The following is a 22488-nucleotide window of genomic DNA, read 5'->3' on the forward strand; positions in this document are numbered from 1 at the left end:
ATGCAATCAATAGTTTTAGGACCTATTTTAGTCTTTTTAGGATTAGGAATAGCCACTTTAGCCAAACACTCTCATACTTTTAAGTATTTATAGGATGGTACTCTTCCATGCCACATTTTATAAGGTGTTTGATTCACTTTCTTTCGAGGTACTTTATTAAGTATATAATTAACAAAAATTATTGCTTCCCCCCACAAGTTCTGAGATAATCCAGAACTTATTAACATGGCATTCATGATTTCTTTTAAAGTCTTATTTTTTCTTTCAGTAATTCCATTTTGCTAAGGTGAGTAAGGAGCGGTAGTTTGATGAATTATTCCATGTTCTATACAAAACTCACCAAAAGGTGATTCATATTCACCGCCTCTATCGCTTCTAAGTTTTTTTAATTTTCTTACCAAGTTGATTTTCAACTTCATTCTTGTATTGAATGAAAATTTCCAAAGCTTCATCCTTGGTTCGAATTAAATAAACATAACTATATCTTGTATAGTCATCTATGAAAATGATAAAATATTTTTTCCCACCTCTAGTTTGAATTGATTTAAAATCACAAATGTCACTATGAATTAATTTAAGTAGTTCCGAACTTCTTTCAATTGAATGAAAAGAAGTTTTGGTTAATTTTGCCTCAACACAAATTTTATATTTATGATTTGGATCAATTTCAAATTTAGGTAAACATTCCATATTAATTAATGTACGCAAAGATCCATAATTAACATATCCTCATCTACCATGCCACAAATCCGATGACTCAAGCAAGTAAGAAGAAGATGTATCATTATTAATAACAGAAAGGACAACAGTCATTACATTTAGTTTGAAAAGGCCATCAGACATGTAACATTTTCCTACATACATCTTATTCTTAGTAAGTACAAATTTATCACTCTCAAACACTAGCCTAAATCTATTTTTACTCAACAAAAATCTGGAAACAAGATTCTTGCGAATGTCCGGTACATGCAGCACATTGTTGAAAGTGAGTTCCTTTCTAGATGTCATCTTCAGAATAATCTTTCCTTGTCCTTTACCTTTAGAAGTTGAGGAGTTGTCCATAAAAAGTTGTTCACCGTTGTTCACTACTGAATAAGATGTGAACATCTTTTTGTCGGCATAAATATGGCGAGTAGCACCAGTGTCCACCCACCATTCTTTAGGATTTCCGACAAGGATTGCCTCAGAAACAACTGCAAAAAGATTTATGTCATCAACACCATTGGAAATTTTGTCCACTTCGATCATATACGCTTGAGCAGGCTTCTTGCTTAATCTTCTTTTGCCTTTATGTTTACTACGGTAATCTTTGGCCCAATGTCCCTCGTTGTCACAGATATAACACTTGCCATTGAACTTGTATTTTTTTAGTTTTCCCTCCTTTGGAGCCTTGTGCGGAACTTTCTCCAGAATACTTCTGTTTCTTTGCTTTTAGAGCATGCTCCACTACATTTGCCTTAGACTCCATTGGATGTTTACCAACCCGCTTCTCAAAGTTGCGGTTGTCCTTCTCAATCCTCAAACACAAAATCAATTCTTTCAAAGTCATTTCTTTGCCCTTGTGTTTGAGGTAGTTCTTGAATTCCTTCCAGCCTGATGGTAATTTTTCAATTAAGGCAATAACTTGGAAGGATTCACTGAGAGATATGCCTTCTGTATAAATGTCATGTAGAATGCGTTGGAGATCTTGAACTTGGCTGATCACAGCCTTAGAATCAACCATCACAAAATCCAAGAATTTACCAACCACAAATTTCTTTGAGCCAGCATCTTCTGTTTTGTATTTTTTCTCCAAAGACTCCCAAAGTTCCTTTGCCGCTTTGATAGGACTGTAGACGTTGTATAATTTGTTGTCAAGTCTGTTCAAGATGTAGTTCCGGCAAAGAAAATCATCATGTTTCCAGGCATCGACCGCAGCAACCACTTGCTGATCGGTTTCATCCTCTTTCAGAGTAGGAGCATCCTCACGGAGGAAACGCGCCAGGCTGAGAGTAGTAAGATTAAACAACATTTTCTGCTACCATCTCTTAAAATCAGTTCCTGAAAACTTCTCTGGCTTCTCACCATGATTGACTAGCACAGTCACAACAAGAGGAGGGATTGGAGCAATTACAGCCACCATACCAGTACTTGTTTGAGCATTAATTTGACCAGTTTCAGTAGTCATGAATTCTAAATTATAAAACAAAATTAGAATTATAATTTTATACTACACAGAAAATTTAAACCAAAACCACATAATTAAATTCTGTAAAAAATTAAAGAAACAAGAATTGTAACTTTTATTTTCAATTAATTTGAAAATAAAATAAAATTTTATTTAAACAAATTAATTCCACACAGAAAATTAAATTTTTGTAACACTTCAAAAGTTAAAATACTGAAACAGAATTTTAATTAATGAAAACTCAGAAATTATTTCTGAAAATCAAAATTAATTTCTGACTAATTTCACAAATAAATATTCTGAATTGTTAATGACTACCAGTATATTACTACTAGTTGTCAAAGAAAATAAACAGTATATTACTACTATTTGTTTTTTCAACTAGAATATTATTTTGTAAAACCACAGAAAATAATTTATGTAAGAAGAAGAAAGAGAAAAGGAAACAAACAAAAAATTTTGTATAAACAGAATAATTCGAATCTCTCTTAAGATTGTTAGAACAATCTTCTGTGTACAATAAATAAATTGAAACAAATCAAACAAATAAAAATAAATTACTTATAGAATTTATTTACCAAATCGAATTAATATTTAAAGAATCAAGTTGAGTGTGTGACACGCTGTCCTTAAAACAGATTCGCCCCGTTTCGGTGCTTACGGATAAAAGGTGTCTATCTCCTAGGATACAATAATCTACACAAATTGTAGTAACATTCTAAACAATTTGTACGGCAAACAAAACATGTGTTCTATACTCTCTTATTTTTTCCTTAAAACTAGTATGAAGAGAATTTATGCAAAAGAGCAAAACCGGAAGGGAATCAAGAGAATTTCAGATTTTTTAGGATGTAGATCTGTCCAAATAGATGCAGTTTTGAACCGAACAGGTATGACATTTAAATGAACAGATCTGCAGCAGTTTGAATCTGTATAACTGCTGGCAGTTTTAAACCTATTAAAAGACAGTTTATCTGTTGGGAATTTCGGACTGGAAGAGGCACAATTATGGACAGAAATTTTGATTTCAAATTTGGTGCAAATTTCGAATTAATTTCCCGCAAGAATTTTTGAAAAAATTCAAATAAATTTTTGTCCAAAAAATTAATATTAGAACTGACCCAACCCACACCCGCGCCCGGCACGGCTCGGCTCTGCCGGACGGTGGCGGCGGCTTGAACCAAGGTTCACTTTATCCATAACTTCTCTCTTCTACAAACTTGGGGTGCCCATTGGGGCTCAACCCAAGTGTTTCCACCTAGAACTTATATACACGCATAAGTTATCTTAAGTTTCCAATATGGATTAACCATTTCAAGGAAACACACATTTTACTTCTTTAATTGTCCATTCCACGAACCTGAAAACGACGTCAATTTTCCATTCACTCATAAATGATTTTGACAAACCGTCTTCACTGTCTGACTTGCCATGTGATAACGAATACGTCACCTCTTTATATCCACCTCAAAAGACGTGTGGACCCTATTCAAACTTGGACTCAAAGTTAGCCCAAAATAAACTTATAAAACCATATTTTTCCAACAAGCCCATGTTAATAATTCGAATTATTCATATTGTAGAGTTCATAGAGTAGATCATCCATAAAAAATTCAGATCAATTGGATATTTGTAGCCCCAACAAGACCACAAGCAATTTTTGATAATTTTTTTTAAAACAAGTGATCACGACGTTACACATGTCAGATTAACTTAATTTTTTGTATGGATGCCATGTGCGATAAACTCTACAATATGAGTAGTTCAGATCATTAAAATAAATTTGAAACACATTCCCACCAGACCTCACAACATGTGTGTTGGCACAGTTCCCATGTCCGGATTAGGTCAGTTCAATTTTTTAAATATAATTTCTTTCTTTATGGGAATGAAAATCAAGAACCTGATAAGATTGGTTCATTTCTTGGTTTAGACCATACTTAACCCACACTAACCCGACACTCGAATATATATATATATATATATATATATATATATATAATTAGGATTATTTACATGAAGACTCTTGAAACTATTGAAAAGTATCACTTTGACCTCCTAAACTATAAAAGTGTACAAATGGATTCTTAAATTATTGAGAAGTATCGTTTTGCCCCTTAAAATTTGAAAGTGTACAAGATAGACTCCTAAATTATTTGCGTGTTTCATTTTCGTTAGGGGGTCCAATTTGTATATTTTTATAATTTAGAGGGTCAAAATTATATTTCTGAATGGTTTAGGAAATTTTCGTGTAAATAACTCCATAAAATTAGGGAAAATTACTAGAAAATCCTATTTTAGATTTTTTTATACCAATCAATCCATGTTTTTTATTTTTATTTTATTAAACCCTAAAGTTTACACTTTTAGACCCGGAGGTCCTATTTTCAGTTTTATTATATATTTTTTTGACCATTTTACCCTTATATATATAGCTGCTTGTTTGAATATGATTTTTGGGAAGTAAGCGATCTGTGTTTAGATTCCGGATTCTTTGCAATTTCTGATTTCTCTTTGCCATTTTCGATTTTCGATTTGGTAGTTTCTGAAGCTATATATTGGGCGCGATTTTGCGATTATTGAAGCTCTAGGTTTTGCGTGATTCGCAATTTCTGGTTTGTCTTTGTGATTTTCGATTTGCAATTTTGTCTGGTTTTCAGTCGATATTCTGGATAAGGTTAGTTTTTGTTTGAGATTGGTGTTATGATTTGTTCTGTTCTTCATTGTTGTTCGTCATCAATTTTGTTCTTCATTGTTCTTCATTGTTCTGTTCTGTCATTCTTCTTCGTTTATCATCAATTTTATTCTTCGTTGTTCTTCGTTGTTTATCATCAATTGATTACGGTGATGTTTATGTCATGCGATTAGTGATTGATTCGTTGTTGTGATGAAATCATTGGGTTCATGTGAAATTTTGAATGATGAAGTTTTGTTGCATCAGTGTTTGAACAAACTGTTGTTAAGCATTTAGTGAACTGGAAGTTCACGCTATCAGTATATGAATTTTATAATTAAAATTGTATGTATGTGTGTATACTGTGAGCTTAAAATTTGTTGTATGTGGTGTGTATGATGATAAATGTAGGGCTTATGATTGTTTGTTGAGGAGGTAGAGCTTTTTTTTTTATGATGTGAATATTTGAACTATTTAAAAATCCTGATACATTTCATTGTGTTAGCAAATCTTCACACATATGAATGTGATTGAATATTCAAATTATTTTATGTACTATTGATGATTTTGCAGTGTGATACGAGATAAATGGATTTTTTCATGTTGTTGTTGTGCTGCTATGGGTCAAACATGTTTGTGATAAATGTGGTACAATCATTTTCCTTTGACGAGTTAGTGAAATGTGTGTGCAACAAATGGTGTGATTTGTCTGCTGATTCAATCACTATGTTTTACCGACTGTCGGAGTATACAAATTGTCATTTGGATAACAATGAGGAATTGCAAAACATGTTATTACTTGGTAAATCAATTGGAGTTGAAGGAATTGATGTTGTTGTTGAGCAAAAATTGGGCACTAATAGACATAGTAGTTTAGCAAATCCATGCATTGAAGATGAGGATCAAACAAATTTGCTTCGTAGATATTGTGCACACAGTGAGAAGGTTTTGCTGTCTTCAGTTTGGGAAAATGATGTTACGCATATTGGTCAATGTTTCACAGGAGGAGCATTTGAGTTTCGTACTGTTTTATGCAAATATGCAGTGCAATGTGGGTTTAAATTCAAATATTTGAAGAACGATTCACAACGAATTACTGTTGTATGCTCACATAGAGATGATAGGGGATGTTTGTGGTCTGTGCATGGTAGAGTCCGAAGAGCAAACCAATTTTTCTACCTTAAGAGATGGACTAAGATACATAGTTGTGGTGCTGATGTTCGTACTTCAAAAAATCCAAGGCTCAGCTTTGATTTGGTGTCAAATGTTGTATCTGAGCGTATTAGGGACATACCACTAACGCACCCCACTGATGTGGCATATACTTTCAAGGCAGACTATGGACTTGATATCAGCTACCATGTAGCATGGTTAGGTGTTGAGAAAGCGAGAGAGGCTATGCATGGTGATTACTTAACATTGTTTGACCAACTGAGATGGTATGGTGATGTTGTTCAGCATTATAATCCTGGAAGTCATATCAATATTGACTATGATTTGAAGACTAGTCAGTTTAAAAGGTTTTTTGTAGCATTTTCTGCGTGCATAAATGGCTTCAAATATTGTCGCCCTTTGTTTTTTCTTGATGGAACATTTCTAAAAGAGAGATACAAAGGGCAGTTGCTTGCAGCGACAGCTAAAGACGGTAACCAAGGTTTGTTTTGCTTTTTGATGTGAAGTTTTACATTTGTTTACTTTTTGTGTGTGAGTTGTGACTATTAACATTGGTTTTGTTTTTAGGATTGTTTCCAGTAGCCTTTGCAATTGTTGATTCGGAGAGTGAATCGAATTGGTCATGGTTTCTATATGAACTGTCAAAAGTAATTGCTGATGATATACGCATGACATTTGTATCCAATCATAATCTAGGGCTTTTGGAAGCAATGCCAAAGGCATTCCCATCAGCATATCATGGATGGTGTTAACAACACCTACAGAATAATTTTAGGGACAAGTTAAAGGGTATGGAGAATGGTTTCAAGGAACACTTAATACGGAAGTTGGGTGATTGTGCATATGAACCTACTGTGACAGGTTTTCATGCATTACTATAAGAGTTGAAGAGTGAAGGGAATCAACGAGCATATAACTTCTTGTCAGGGTTAGAACCAAAACATTAGGCAAATGTTTACTTTAGGTAAAGTGTGTACAATTGTGTGTTTCATGGAATATAATGATGGTTATATGTACATTGTTTATATTTTTGTGTTGTTCTAACAATATGAAATGTCATATATGGTATTAAATTGTGACAATTTTTGTTGTTATGTGTTAGGGGACAATGATATGGTGAGATGACATCCAATGTTGCTGAATCATTTAACAATTAGATTAAAGAAGCACGAAATCTTCCAATAACAAAATTGGTTGATACTATCCGGAATCAAATAATGTGTCAAATGTCAGAGCGAAAGGATATTGCAAACAAGTGGAATGAAATTATTTGCCCTACCTTTGAGACTAACCTCCAAGATTCATTCAATTCTAATAGGTCATGGAATGTGAGTAAAGCTAATGATGATGTGTTCGAGGTGCATTCATTTCTATCAGTTACGGTTGATGTTGGACGTTGTGTTTGTTCTTGCTACCAGTGGCAAGTAAATGGATTTCCTTGTGAACATGCTATTGCGGCTATCCAAAGGAGTGCATATAATCTTAATGATTGTGTTGAAAAATATTTTCATGTAGAGAATTATAGGGAGGCATATACAGCGACTATTTTCCCAATACCATCTATGGAGAAACCAGATTTTTGCTCTAGGGATTTCATCATATTACCTCCAATTGTAAAACGGCCAGCTGGTAGGCTGAGAAAGAGTAGAATACCATCTCAAGGGGAAAAAGTAAGTCAAATCAGGTGTGGCAGATGTGGAAAGATGGGCAGGCACAATCGGAAGTCGTGTAAAGAACCAATACAGAGTTATATTGGTTGATGTGTTGGTAGACATTGTGAATTTCACATTCAGTTTTGAACATTTACAGTTTTTTTTTTTTAGATAAATAAGATATCATTGTGAATGTTACATACATTTGCATTGGATACGCATTTTATTAGTTGATACATTGGTGTACTTGTTTTGTATTTCGATACAATTTTTGAATAAGAAGGGATTCATTAATTATATGCAATTTGTCATTTTGTAGTTTTTCTTTTTTTCATTTTGTATATTTATGAAATAGTTTGTTTATCAGTTTTATCAAAACAAAATATTATCTTGTTACATATATACACAATATGTGTTCATGGATGGAATATGATATATGTTTTTGAACAGATTTGAGGTGTGGTAGATGGAAAAAGATGGGCAGCCACAATTAAAATTGTTAAAGATCAAATAATAGAGTTCACGTGAATATTATGTTGAGTTGTGAGTATTGGTTCATGTGTTGGATATCGTTGTGAATATTATGTTGAGTTGTGAGTATTTATAGTGCAGAATTTGTTTTAGATAAATAACATAGTGTTGTGAATGTTACATACATTTGCATTAGTAAACAATTTAATAGTTCATGTATGAGTATACTTGTTAGTGCAAGCTTCTTAATGTGAATTTTCATATTTTGATACATTTTGTCAATAAAAAGTTGATTTGTTCTATGAAATTTGTAATTTTGTAGTTTCTTTACATTTTTTTTTTTTTTTTGAAATAGTTTGTTTTGATTTTTTGCAAAATAAAATGTAGAAAAGTTACATATATCCCCAATATATGTTGGCAGGGTAAGCATATGATATACTTATGTAAACTTTCACATTGTATTGTGCTTACCAAACACATATAATGACTAATAATACTCATACACCATGAATAAGATCAAGAAAGAACATTGATATTAAAAGTACATTTCTTGGTAGACAAAATGTATATAGTTATTCATATCAACATCTTTGTGGAATGATTGTTTACTAACTAACAATACCCAAGTTCACATGTTAGTGAGTGGTATATTTTATACAAAACATATTGTAATTGGACAAAAGCTGATGTTAACATTGTTTCATCAATACATCAAAAGAAAATGGTAGGGTGTGAAAATATGAAGTTTAGTTCTGAGATGCATCCTCGTTGGTGTCAACAACAAAACTTGGATGATTTGTTCTTTCAAAATCATTCAGGAATGCTTCAACTAACAGAGCTCTCATATCAAGCCAAGCTTCCTTGTCCAGCATAGGTTCAATTGGTTCATGAAGGGCATGTTGCCTCATTATGTAGCAAAGTGCAACTCCGCAATTAAGACTGCAGGAGAAAAAAAAAAAAAGAAAGAAAGAAGAAAGAATCAATATTTTGTTATATTCACATTGGTTATAGCTACTATGTCAATGAGAATATTAATTGTAAATACTCACGAATTTGGGTCTTGTTGAGGGCATGCATCAACTGATTGCAATGACTTGACATAATCTGAGGGTGTTAATGTATCTGCCATATCCGATCTGGAGAGCAATTTCTGAATATGTGATTCAATATATGTTTTCTGCGATTGCGAATATGACTAGATGTGTAGAATAGATAATATTTTAACTACGTTGATATGTAACTCAACATGTAAATCTTTTCATATTATTGAATGAAATATTGAAATTATCACTATGTTTGCTTGAGCAAGGTGTATGTCTTCAAAACCATCTATGGGCCTCATTGAATTGTAGTGCTTCCACACTCCATCATCCACGTCGCTCACTACTATGGTCCAATGATACTTAAAGTGGAGTGGAAAGTGCAGATATCGGTACTGATTTGCTTGCTTGATGTGAGGATCAATGAATTTGGTTTGTAGTTCTGTTTTTTCATCTTTAATCATGCTCTGTAAACATTGACAGCACTTTGTGAGTAATGAGTTTTATAAATAAAGGATCAAACTTGTTTTTAATTCAGGATAAAAAAAAATAACAAATTATACCAAACACAAGCTGTTGAAAAAGAATGATTTGTCAAATTGTTGTGAATCTGTCATCATTGATTCCTACTTTCTTCTTAAAATTTCTGCATATGCATCTATGACCTGTATATATTCAATGTTAATGTGATTATGATGTGAATGTTAATATATATAACCTTTAATGCACAATGTACAAAGCACCATACATTGTTTGTTATGGACTTGTCTTGAATTATTAACTCAAGATCGTCATAGAAAACATAAGTCTCCTTGGTGGTTCCTCGCCAAACAGTTAACCTACATTTAGAGTTTAGATATAATAAGACAAGGATGGTATTTAAAGACATAGAAGTTGTTTGAAATATGCTTACCCGTAACCTCCATTTTTATGCATATTCCTTATCTTTTGCTTGTCATGTTCAGATATGATCTTCCAAACCTCATTTTTGTTGGACAGCCTAAGCTTATTGTGCTTAGAACGCTTAAAGTCTCGAAGCTTGTGCAAATAGCCTTCAAAATCTGGATCTACAATTTCACATTGCTTCTCAATGTCATTTTGTTCCAAATTTTCCAACTTCCTTTTCTGTTTGTCTCCCTTTTTGTCTTGATATTCAAAATCAGGCAACTTTAATTCTTTCCTTTTTTTTGATTTTGATGCGCTTCACCAAAGATGTAGGAGTTTTTTGGGTCTTCTTCTTCAAATTTTGCTTCAGTTCCACATCCAAAGTCTCCTGGTTTATTTGTTGTGTGACAGGATGTACTGCATCATCATCAATTTTATCTTCTAGCATAGTTTTCTCAACTTGGAGTATAGTCTTCTCAATTTGGAGGTCAATTATGGAGTTGCTTTGCCTTTCTATCTCTACATTCTTATTATCAATTGTATGTTTGACAGTGGACAACTCATTTTTAACTGTTGGATTCTCCTTTTGGTTACATATTAATGTTTCCAGCTCCAAGATGATTTTGTCTTTCATGTCATTTGCTGCCTGCAGATTCTGGTTCTCAATTTGTAGTTTCTCGATGAGGTCTAATGTTTTTTGATGGTCAGCGACCATTTTCTCTATAATGTTGTCCTGAGCAACCTTTGACACAATGACTTGATGCACCCCATGTGCATGTAGATATGCAAGAGTCTCTACACCTTCCTTAATATTGGCTTCATCATGTTCATTGCTCTGAAATTCTGCTTCATTGCCAAACTCTGTATCAAATGCCTTATCAATGTCATCCTCTTACATGCTCATGTCTATTTCTTCCTCAATTTTGACTTCATGATAAATAATACTCTTAGGTGCATCTTTTTGATTCTCCTCATCCCAAATTATTGTCTGCGCCAATAGTGTGCTCTCACAATCTGTCAGTATGAGTTTCTCTATATAAACCTGGTACTACAGATTACTGTTAATTTTAGTACAATAAATAATATTATTCATATTGGATAATGTTGGTATCTAACCTCAGCATCATTGATTGACGAGAAAGACAAATTCTTCACATTCTTGTGAAGTTTTGTTAGATTCCATTTGAGAAATCGAGGTGCTGCATTTTGCAAAATTTGTTCCACTATTTTGGTACGCTCACACAGCCAATACTACATAAAATGTAACAAATTGTCAACTATATGATTGAACATTTTCAATGTAAGATAAAAATTAGACTACAAACATTCACAATGGGAAGACTTATACTTCAACTATGAATGTCAAAACAAAACCTTGACAATGTGACTCAAGATAATCAATGTAATATGGAAAACAAACTCCAAACATTCACAATTTGAAGATTCATACTTCAAACACAAATATTAGCAATATGACAATTCAGTCAATGTAATCAATGAAATGTCAAAACAAATTTCAAATACTAGCAATGGTGTTTTGAGTCTATTGAAATATCAACAATATGGCTCAACATAATCAATGTGACAATGAAACTAGACTCCAATCATTTACAATGTGAAGATTCACACTTGAAACACAAATGTCAACAATGGAATATCAATAATGAGATTCAACATAATCAATATAACATGGATAAAAAAAACTCTAAATATTCACAATGAGAAGATTCATACTTCAAACACAAATGTCAACAATAGAATCTTGACAATCTGACCATTCACCCAACATAATCAATGTGATGTGAATATTGAAATATAAAGTTTATGATTGAACATTTTCAATGTAAGATGAAAATTAAACTTCAAACATTCACAATGCGAAGACTTATACTTCAAACATGAATGTCAAAACAAAATCTTGACAATGTGACTCAACATAATCAGTTAATATGCATGTCAAAAAAAAATTATGATTATAAACTAATGTGAATGTATCGTTTCAGACGTACACATTAATAGTTATGTGAGTGAATGTAGTATTACATACTATTAAAGTCATAACATAGCCAGTCACTCGTTCTGGACGTTGATGATAAAGTTCAATGGAATTCATTAATATGGACTTGATGGTTTCTGCCCAATCATATTCCCTCATCTTGTCCAAATGCTCCATGTGTTGATAGTATGCCCATCCAATTGTCTTGCCAGTTATGGAATAAAAGAGCTTTAAACAAGCATACAAACTTATCAACCTAGCAACCTCCTCATTATCTGATTTCTTTCTCCCAACCAATGCATCATCGATCAAAGATCAGATATTTTTCGATGTAAGCCTCTGTGTGTCCTTGCACTTCTTGCCGATAAGTCCAAATGTTGGCTTCGAACCATATGCAGTTTCCATTGGCACAGATCCGCAGTCTATTCCAAAAATTAATTTGATGTCATGTGCAGACAATTTGACAGATTTGGGGCCAATTTTGAAACAATTTGATGCAGGGTTGTATGTCTCTATGATCTTTGCTATCACATCGTCATATTTCATGCATGATGATAGTTCAATTTTTGTATTTATCAGTGCATCAAACATCATCCAAAATGAAGCTCTCTTCAAACATTTCAGCTGCCCATCAGTGAACTTCGTTGTTGACATTAACTTTACCAAGTCAGTCATGTTTGAACGGTAGTTCACTTTGTTCATATCGACATTGGGTTTCACTGCAGCTGGAGTTGTCTCTTCCTCATGGGTTTCTTCTTTTTTTATTTTTGTCTTTGGTGTTGATATAACATCTGTTAACAAAATGTTAAACAAAAATAGAGACAAGACATTAAGAGGAATGAGTAATTAACAGTGCTATTAAAATGAATATTGATGAGGACCAAATTTCATAGCATCACTCATAGATAATATGTAAAGAATTAGAGAATATGACAGCATCTAAAAATGTGAACATTCATACTTGAAACACAAAATGTCAACCATGGAATATCGATAATGTGACTCGACATAATCAATGTAATATGCATAATAAACTCCAAACATTCACAATGAGAAGATTCATGCTTCAAACACGAATGTCAATAGTGGAATCTTGACAATGTGATCATTCATTCAACATAATCAATGTGACGTGAAAATTAGACTCAAAATACTAACAATGAGAAAATTCTTACTCAAAAACAATTAGGACATTATTGTGAATGAAAAATGTGAATATTGGAATATCAACTATATAATTGAACATTTTTAATGTAACGTGAAAATTAGACTCCAAACATTCACAATGTGAACATTCATACTTGAAACACAAAATGTCAACGATGGAATATCGATAATGTGACTCAACATAATCAATGTAACATGCATGACAGACTCTAAACATTCACAATGAGAAGATTCATGCTTCAAACACGAATGTTAATAATGAAATCTTGACAATGTGACCATTCACTCAACATAATCAATGTGGCGTGAAAATTAGACTCAAAATACTAACAATGAGAAAATTCCTACTCAAAAACAATTAGCACATTATTGTGAATGAAAAATGTGAACATTAGAATATCAACTATATAATTGAACATTTTCAATGTAACATGAAAATTAGACTCCAAACATTCACAATGGGAAGACTTATACTTCAATCATGAATGTCAAATGAAAACCTTGACAATGTGACTCAACATAATCAATGTACCATGCATAACAAACTCTAACATTCACAATGAGAAGATTCATGCTTCAAACACGAATGTCAATAATGGAAACTTAACAATGTGACCATTCACTCAACATAAGCAATGTGGCGTGAAAAATAAACTCAAAATACTAACAATGATAAAATTTGTATTAAAAAACAATTAGCACATCATTTTGAATAAAAATGTGAATATTGGAATATCAACTATGTGATTGAACATTTTCAATGTAATATGAAAATTATACTCCAAACATTCACAATGTGAACATTCATACTTGAAACACAAAATGTCAACGATGGAATATCGATAATGTGACTCAACATAATCAATGTAACATGTATAACAAACTCTAAACATTCACAATGAGAAGATTCATGCTTCAAATACGAATGTCAATAATGGAATCTTGACAATGTGACCATTCACTCAACATAATCAATGTGGCGTGAAAATTAGACTCAAAATACTAATAATGAGAAAATTCATACTCAAAAACAATTAGCACATTATTGTGAATGAAAAATGTGAATATTGGAATATCAACTATATAATTGAACATTTTCAATGTAACATGAAAATTAGACTCCAAACATTCACAATGGGAAGACTTATACTTCAATCATGAATGTCAAATGAAAACCTTGCCAATGTGACTCAACATAATTAATGTACCATGTATAACAAACTCTAAACATTCACAATGAGAAGATTCATATTTCAAACACGAATGTCAATAATGGAATCTTAACAATGTGACCATTCACTCAACATAAGCAATGTGGCGTGAAAAATAGACTCAAAATACTAACAATGAGAAAATTTGTATTGAAAAACAATTAGCACATTATTTTGAATAAAAATGTGAATATTGGAATATCAACTATGTGATTGAACATTTTCAATGTAATATGAAAATTATACTCCAAACATTCACAATGTGAACATTCATACTTGAAACACAAAATGTCAACGATGGAATATCGATAATGTGACTCAACATAATCAATGTAACATGCATGACAAACTCTAAACATTCACAATGAGAAGATTCATGCTTCAAACACGAATGTTAATAATGAAATCTTGACAATGTGACCATTCACTCAACATAATTAATGTGGCGTGAAAATTAGACTCAAAATACTAACAATGAGAAAATTCCTACTCAAAAACAATTAGCACATTATTGTGAATGAAAAATGTGAATATTAGAATATCAACTATATAATTGAACATTTTCAATGTAACATGAAAATTAGACTCCAAACATTCACAATGGGAAGACTTATACTTCAATCATGAATGTCAAATGAAAACCTTGACAATGTGACTCAACATAATCAATGTACCATGCATAACAAACTCTAACATTCACAATGAGAAGATTCATGCTTCAAACACGAATGTCAATAATGGAATCTTAACAATGTGACCATTCACTCAACATAAGCAATGTGGCGTGAAAAATAAACTCAAAATACTAACAATGAGAAAATTTGTATTAAAAAACAATTAGCACATTATTTTGAATAAAAATGTGAATATTGGAATATCAACTATGTGATTGAACATTTTCAATGTAATATGAAAATTATACTCCAAACATTCACAATGTGAACATTCATACTTGAAACACAAAATGTCAACGATGGAATATCGATAATGTGACTCAACATAATCAATGTAACATGTATAACAAACTCTAAACATTCACAATGAGAAGATTCATGCTTCAAATACGAATGTCAATAATGGAATCTTGACAATGTGACCATTCACTCAACATAATCAATGTGGCGTGAAAATTAGACTCAAAATACTAATAATGAGAAAATTCATACTAAAAAACAATTAGCACATTATTGTGAATGGAAAATGTGAATATTGGAATATCAACTATATAATTGAACATTTTCAATGTAACATGAAAATTAGACTCCAAACATTCACAATGGGAAGACTTATACTTCAATCATGAATGTCAAATGAAAACCTTGCCAATGTGACTCAACATAATTAATGTACCATGTATAACAAACTCTAAACATTCACAATGAGAAGATTCATATTTCAAACACGAATGTCAATAATGGAATCTTAACAATGTGACCATTCACTCAACATAAGCAATGTGGCGTGAAAAATAGACTCAAAATACTAACAATGAGAAAATTTGTACTGAAAAACAATTAGCACATTATTTTGAATAAAAATGTGAATATTGGAATATCAACTATGTGATTGAACATTTTCAATGTAATATGAAAATTAGACTCCAAACATTCACAATGTGAACATTCATACTTTAAACACAAAATGTCAACGATGGAATATCGATAATGTGACTCAACATAATCAATGTAACATGCATGACAAACTCTAAACATTCACAATGAGAAGATTCATGCTTCAAACACGAATGTTAATAATGAAATCTTGACAATGTGACCATTCACTCAACATAATCAATGTGGCGTGAAAATTAGACTCAAAATACTAACAATGAGAAAATTCCTACTCAAAAACAATTAGCACATTATTGTGAATGAAAAATGTGAATATTAGAATATCAACTATATAATTGAACATTTTCAATGTAACATGAAAATTAGACTCCAAACATTCACAATGGGAAGACTTATACTTCAATCATGAATGTCAAATGAAAACCTTGACAATGTGACTCAACATAATCAATGTAACATGGATAACAAACTCCAAATATTCACAATGAGAAGATTCATATTTCAAACACAAATATTAGCAATGTGACAATTCACTCAACATAATCAATGAAATGTTAAAACAAATTCCAAATACTAACAATGGTGTTTTGAGTCTATTGTAATCTCAACAATATGACTCAACAAAATTGTTCTAGCAATGGAAATAGACTCCAATCATTTACAATGTCAACATTCATACTTGAAACACAAAATGTTAACGTTGGAAAACAGAATTTCAAATATTCACAATGAGAAACAGAGCATTCATAAACATTCCTAAATGTTGAGTCCCTAAACACTAAAGCTGAAAAACAGATCATTCATAAATGTGACATGAAAAACAAAGCATTCATAAAGAAGAAAATTATAATTTGTAATTGTCAAAGGCTAAATGTCGAATCAATAAACATTAAACATTAAACATTGAAATGTGAATATTCAGATTTTAATAAAAGAATATGAACTAGTGGATTTAATATCAGAAAATAGTATAAAATTGAAGAAAACAACTTACTTTTGTTCACCATTGTAGATATCGATTGGAGTGAGGATCGCAGTTGCCGGAATGAACAGTTATCGGCGATCTCAGTTGCCAGAATGGATTGTTCTTGGCAATCAATGTTGCCGGAATGAACAGTATTTCGTGATTTTTGGTGCCGGAATGAACAGAACTCACCGATCGTAAGGTTTTGGTCGAACAAGAAGGAGTTCAACATTAGGGTTCTAATTTGGAGAAAAACAAAATTGTAAAGTTGAAAGAAAAAAAGCGCCTATGATCTGATATGAACATAAGGGTAATATCGTCTTTTTACCTAGGATAGGACTAAGGCCAAGTTTGGCATAACCTAAATAATACAAAAAGTCAAAAAGTCACTATCCTATTTAAGTCACATCATCTTATTTAAATCACATCACCTCTCTAACACATCACATCAAACCCAACCCAAACCCAACCTATATAAGCTAATAAGTCAAAAAGTGCACTTTTTTATAACATCCCAAACCAACCCTAAGTCGAATATTAAAATAAATTTTGGACTAATTAAAATATAAGTAATTAAAGATGGATTTATGGAAAAAGCTCCCATAAATTATTATGTTTGCTATTGAATTTTCATCGTTTTGATTTTACTTGGTAGAACAAAATATGAATGATTGTTGGTGGTTGTTAGCTTGTATTAACATGTAATACAATATGTTTTTGGTATTATGTTAGAATACTCAAAACTTGTTTATTTTAATAAATTATTGTTAATTTAACTTTTAAATTGTTTTTGATGATGCAAGATTGAATTTTTTTAGATTATATGTTTTCAATGAACGATTCATAATCATGGTTCCAATCCAAACTAATCTAAGAGATTCAATTTTGAGTGTAAGAATTTGAAATTGACAATGATTGATTCGTTTAGGTTAGAAAATTTTAAAATCAATTTTGAGTTTAGAAATTTAATAATTCAATTGACCTCTCTTGTACACTCTTAATTGAAAGACTGGGAGTCTAGTCTGGCTTACATGCAGGGATTGAATAGTGTTTAATCGTTCAGCTCAAGATGAGATCATCTTAGGTTGCATATGTTAATTAGTTGATGTTATTATCATTGGGAAATTATTTGGTGAAGGTGGACATAACCTAATACAAATAAAAGGCAATTCAAACAAAACTTTATATACATTTTTCTATTTTCTAAGCCCACCCATTTTTTCTATTCCCTAGAGAAAGTGGATTGCGAGTCAAATATATGGCTTCTATATTTTCAGAGGTTATTTATTTTTGTAATTAAAAATTAGAAAAGGTTATGATACACACTCTTTAAATGGTGCGTATTATATATACTTTATAATTAAAAAAAATAGTATAATTTTATATTTTTTGAGTCATAAATTTTAAAAAAATTACAACCAAACACCACATGAGACATAACTAAAGATCTCACAAATTATAACTAAAATATTGTAATAATTAAAAAAAAAATTACCCATACCTAAAGAAGAAAATAAAATAATTAAGAGCATATATGGTACACACTTTCAAAGGAGGCCTATAGTAGTAGATTTTCCTTAAAAATTTGAGCCAAGCTTTTCATTGTCTAATTGTCATATTCAAAAGCTTTGTCATGAAAATGAATTTAAAAGAGGAAAACAAAAAATAAAAAACAAAAAAAGAGGTTAATGAGACCTTAATGTCGAAAAATATTTTTGGAAAATCAATTTAGTTCAAATAAATAATAAAAATAAAATACAAGAAATTTCTTACTAAAATTTTGTAAACTTAATACAGATTGTGATCTAGATCAGTGTTTGAATATTGTGTCTTTAAGATAGAAATTCGCCTTCGTCTCTGGTGCTTGCAATTAATAGAAGGATATAACGATCATCCCCACACAAAAATTTATACCCCCACACAAAAATTTATATTCTCACACAAAAATTGTACAACTTTCTGTGTGTATCGTGACCCGATTTGTGCTATGCACTCTCTTTATTATATTTGACTATGATATATGTATGAATCCTAACACATTTTTAACAAATGAATGCCACGGGGATGATATTTATAGAAGTTTTCATAATCTTTAAAAGAGTCATGACTCCTGAGTTCAGACATTTTCATATGAAGAGACACTATAAAAAATTGCACCCTTTCATTCAATGGAATCAATTCCCATTTACGTGTAAAATTTTTCAACACTTCTTGTCACAATTTTCTATTTCGAAATAAAATGGGAAAAGTAATTTACAAGGATTCCAAAACAAAGAGTTAGGTTGGATAGCATAATCAATCTTTTTTAATTTAAATAACCAAATGATAATGACACAAGGGATTATTGACCTGCCAAAGAAGGATATTCCTTACATTAATATCAAATGAGATTAATATTTCTATTGTTTTGATGAAAAATATTTTAATATAAAATATATTTTGTAAACTAATATTTTTAATATCGACAATGCTACGTAGCTCAAATTTTGTGGCTCAAAAGTGGCTCAAATGGCCAAAACGAGACATTTTCCTTTTAATATTTGGTTGCAATGCTTAAAATGATGGTATTGGTAGTTGCGATAATAATGGTACGGGCATGGCTAGACCAAAGAAATTAATGTTATTAAGTAATTTACTGATTATTTTTTTGGGTTTTTTTTTTTTTTCCATCGTCTCCACAGACTAGGATGTATAATTAACACTAGTTATAAAAATAAAAACAAAAATTTGTTATTATATAATTTAATCTCATGTTTCATAGATATAGAGGCATATGCTTAAATATTTTTAAAATTTAGAAGCCAAACACTTCAAAATTGTTAAAAAGCCTATAGGGATGAATCTATATAATATAAAAATAATTAACAACTAATACTACAGTAAAGAGATTTTTGAAAACAGGAGATCACCCCTCTAAAATTTTTAACAATCAAAATTCTTTTTTGTCTTTTTTCACAGAATAAATGCCGAAATGATTGGTAACATAGTGGTCTGAAGGGGGTGGCTTTGCTTGCTTTAGAATTAGAACAAATCAAACCCCTAATCATATGCACACGAAATGGTTAATTAGTTTGAAATTTGATTGCTTTGCTTTGAGTTGATTCATTTTTCCTTCAAACCCTCATCAAAACACATGTAGTGGGGGCTGACCCACACACTACCTTTTTCCTAGCCGTGATTGATGCCAATCTACTTTCCTTACTTCTCACTACTCTTCAATAGTTTTGATATCATACGACATTTTTTTTTAAAGCAATAAATCACAAAATCGATCATAGAAAATAAAGCTAGAACAATGTGTGGAGATTTCTTTTCAATGACGGATCACATCATTTAAAGTGTAAAAACATAATTATTTTTTGAAAAATGATATTCTTAGAAAAATTTTATACAAAATTTTAGACAAAAATGATACGATAATGATATTATTTCGAATATAAATCACTTTGATAGATCTTTTATTTGTTGCATCATTATGTATTAATTTCAGAAGCCCGCTTCTCTCTATTCCACTATTATAGACTAAACATGCAGTCCAGCCCCATGAGCCTCACTGACGTGGTTCAAATCGTTTTATTTCATAGATCCCTTAGCATAGATATGCATAAAAAAATATAAAATAATTTGATAATCGTATTCACAATTATTACATTTTTTACCCAAAAAAAAGGATATTTTTAAATTCAATGCTCATTCATTTTTTGCATAAAAATGTATCGAAATGTTATGTTTATAATTGTCAAATAAATTTATTACTTTTTTTCACGAATGATCTACACATATAGAACTATAAAATAAATAGTTTAAATCGTAAAAATGGAGCTTATAATGAATTCACAAGGCCAAACTGCACGTTGAAGTTACGACGGTGGACTGGAGAGAAGCTCTTTTCACTTTTTATTGTTCATATGGCTCTAGTCTCTTATTTTCTCTAGTCAATTCTTTGATTAATTGTGTCCAAAGAATCATTGTATTTGGAGGGAACATGGCCTCAAAAGACCCAAGACCCCATTCTTTTTCCTTTTGTCATTCTCAAGTCACAACCAACCATTTAATCAAAGCAAAACCAAAGAAAAAGTCAAGTTTACCCTTACCAACTTCACCACCTCTCTTTTCAATGCCTCTCTAGCTCATACTTTATATATGTATATACCCATATCTCATAACTAACACAACCAAACACACCCACATCGCACACGTATCCAGTTCCAACCATGGACTGGTTCTCTTGGCTATCAAAAACTGGCCTTGAACCTTCCCTTGTTTATGAATATGGCCTCTCTTTTTCTCACAACGAGCTCGAAGAAGACGACATAGCTTACTTCAACCATGAGTTCCTCCAGAGTATGGGTATCTCCGTAGCCAAACACCGGCTAGAGATCCTCAAACTAGTGAGGAAAGAAAAGGGAACCGGCAGCCCACATTCCATGTCGAGACTGATCCTTGCGATCAAGCGAACAAAGCGGTATCTTTCCAAGTATGTTAGGACTTGGGTTCATCGCGATCAAGACTCAGCGCTAGTCCTCGTGCCAAGGCGTAGCCACAGTTTGAGGTGGAAAGGAGCTATGTTGAAGAGAAACAAGAGGTTGGTGGTGTCTAAGCAGGGGCCTATGCTCTTGCTCACAAATGGTAGCCCTATGGTCATGTCTGGTCCAAGGTTGAACAGTTTTTCAAGCCCAATGGTTAATGATCTTCGTAATGATGAAAAGATGGATGATGAAGATGATGATGATCCGTATTGGTCAACCGGTGTTGAAGAGATCAGGTGGGATGCTATGTTTCAGGATTTGAAGCCTACTTGAGGATTGCTCTGAGAGATAGTGTTTTTATGGTTCTTCCACCAGAGAGTTTTGGCTGTGTGTGTTTTAAAAGAACCTGTATTATTATCTTTTTCTTGAACGGTGGGTCATAGTGTAAAATCCCACTTTACCATTAGGGTTTGTTTCATTTCTATGTTCATATTGTCTTTATCTTTTGTTAAAAGCACCAATTGATACAATCTTGTGAAGAAAATCATTGAGCTAGAATTGCCAAAAGGACTAGTACTAAGGTCTATATGGTTCTTTTTAGCTCTTGTTATCTTCATTCAACGTCTTTTGATAATTGGAGACTGTAAGGGATGAACCCAAACAAGTGAAGGGACACAAATAAACGACAGAACCAATTGCAGACACTCACATATCTATCATTGGTTTTGGTGTTTGTTTATGTGCTCCTAACATTTCTAGTGATACCATGTTTCAGGATTTGAACTTTGAAGCCTACTGAGGATTGTTTATCATTTTCTTTTTTAATCTGCTTTCTTAATTTCAATGGTGAGAGATGGTGTTTTTATGGTTGCTTGCACCAAAGTTTTGGATTTTGTGTGCTTGAAGACTCTTTTATCTTTTTCTTTAGAGTTGGGTTGGTAAAATCCCACTTTAGCACCGTTAGGGTCTGTTTGCATGTTCACATGTCTTCATCTTTTGGTAGAAAGAAAGCACCAACTCATAACATGTCATCAGTAACACTACGTGC

At 31.9% G+C, this 22488-nt stretch overlaps 2 protein-coding genes and 1 long non-coding RNA gene across 3 annotated transcripts; 2 read left to right on the plus strand and 1 right to left on the minus strand.

Annotated features, from left to right (window-relative positions):
* The first annotated feature begins 5429 nt into the window (after window positions 1–5429).
* On the plus strand, window positions 5430–7774 carry LOC114272923 (uncharacterized). The gene is made up of 5 exons (XM_082923601.1): window positions 5430–6495; window positions 6582–6691; window positions 6779–6875; window positions 7117–7130; window positions 7172–7774. The coding sequence occupies exons 1-5, from the start codon at window positions 5430–5432 to the stop codon at window positions 7772–7774; spliced, it is 1890 nt and encodes a 629-aa protein (XP_082779727.1).
* A 1541-nt stretch (window positions 7775–9315) lies between these two features.
* LOC145823419 (uncharacterized) lies at window positions 9316–10053 on the minus strand. The gene is made up of 3 exons (XR_014365709.1): window positions 9926–10053; window positions 9741–9842; window positions 9316–9644 (listed from the first exon to the last, which is right to left on the minus strand). It is a non-coding gene; the product is annotated as an uncharacterized LOC145823419 (long non-coding RNA).
* Window positions 10054–20953: 10900 nt separating this feature from the next.
* LOC114295633 (uncharacterized) lies at window positions 20954–22144 on the plus strand. The gene has a single exon (XM_028239908.2). It carries the CDS (start codon window positions 21186–21188, stop codon window positions 21771–21773), a length of 588 nt encoding a protein of 195 aa, XP_028095709.2. The 5' UTR covers window positions 20954–21185; the 3' UTR covers window positions 21774–22144.
* Window positions 22145–22488: the final 344 nt, after the last annotated feature.

This window comes from Camellia sinensis, chromosome 4 (genome assembly GCF_055761805.1).
Source record: "Camellia sinensis isolate YWXY chromosome 4, ASM5576180v1, whole genome shotgun sequence".
Classification (NCBI taxonomy): domain Eukaryota; kingdom Viridiplantae; phylum Streptophyta; class Magnoliopsida; order Ericales; family Theaceae; genus Camellia; species Camellia sinensis.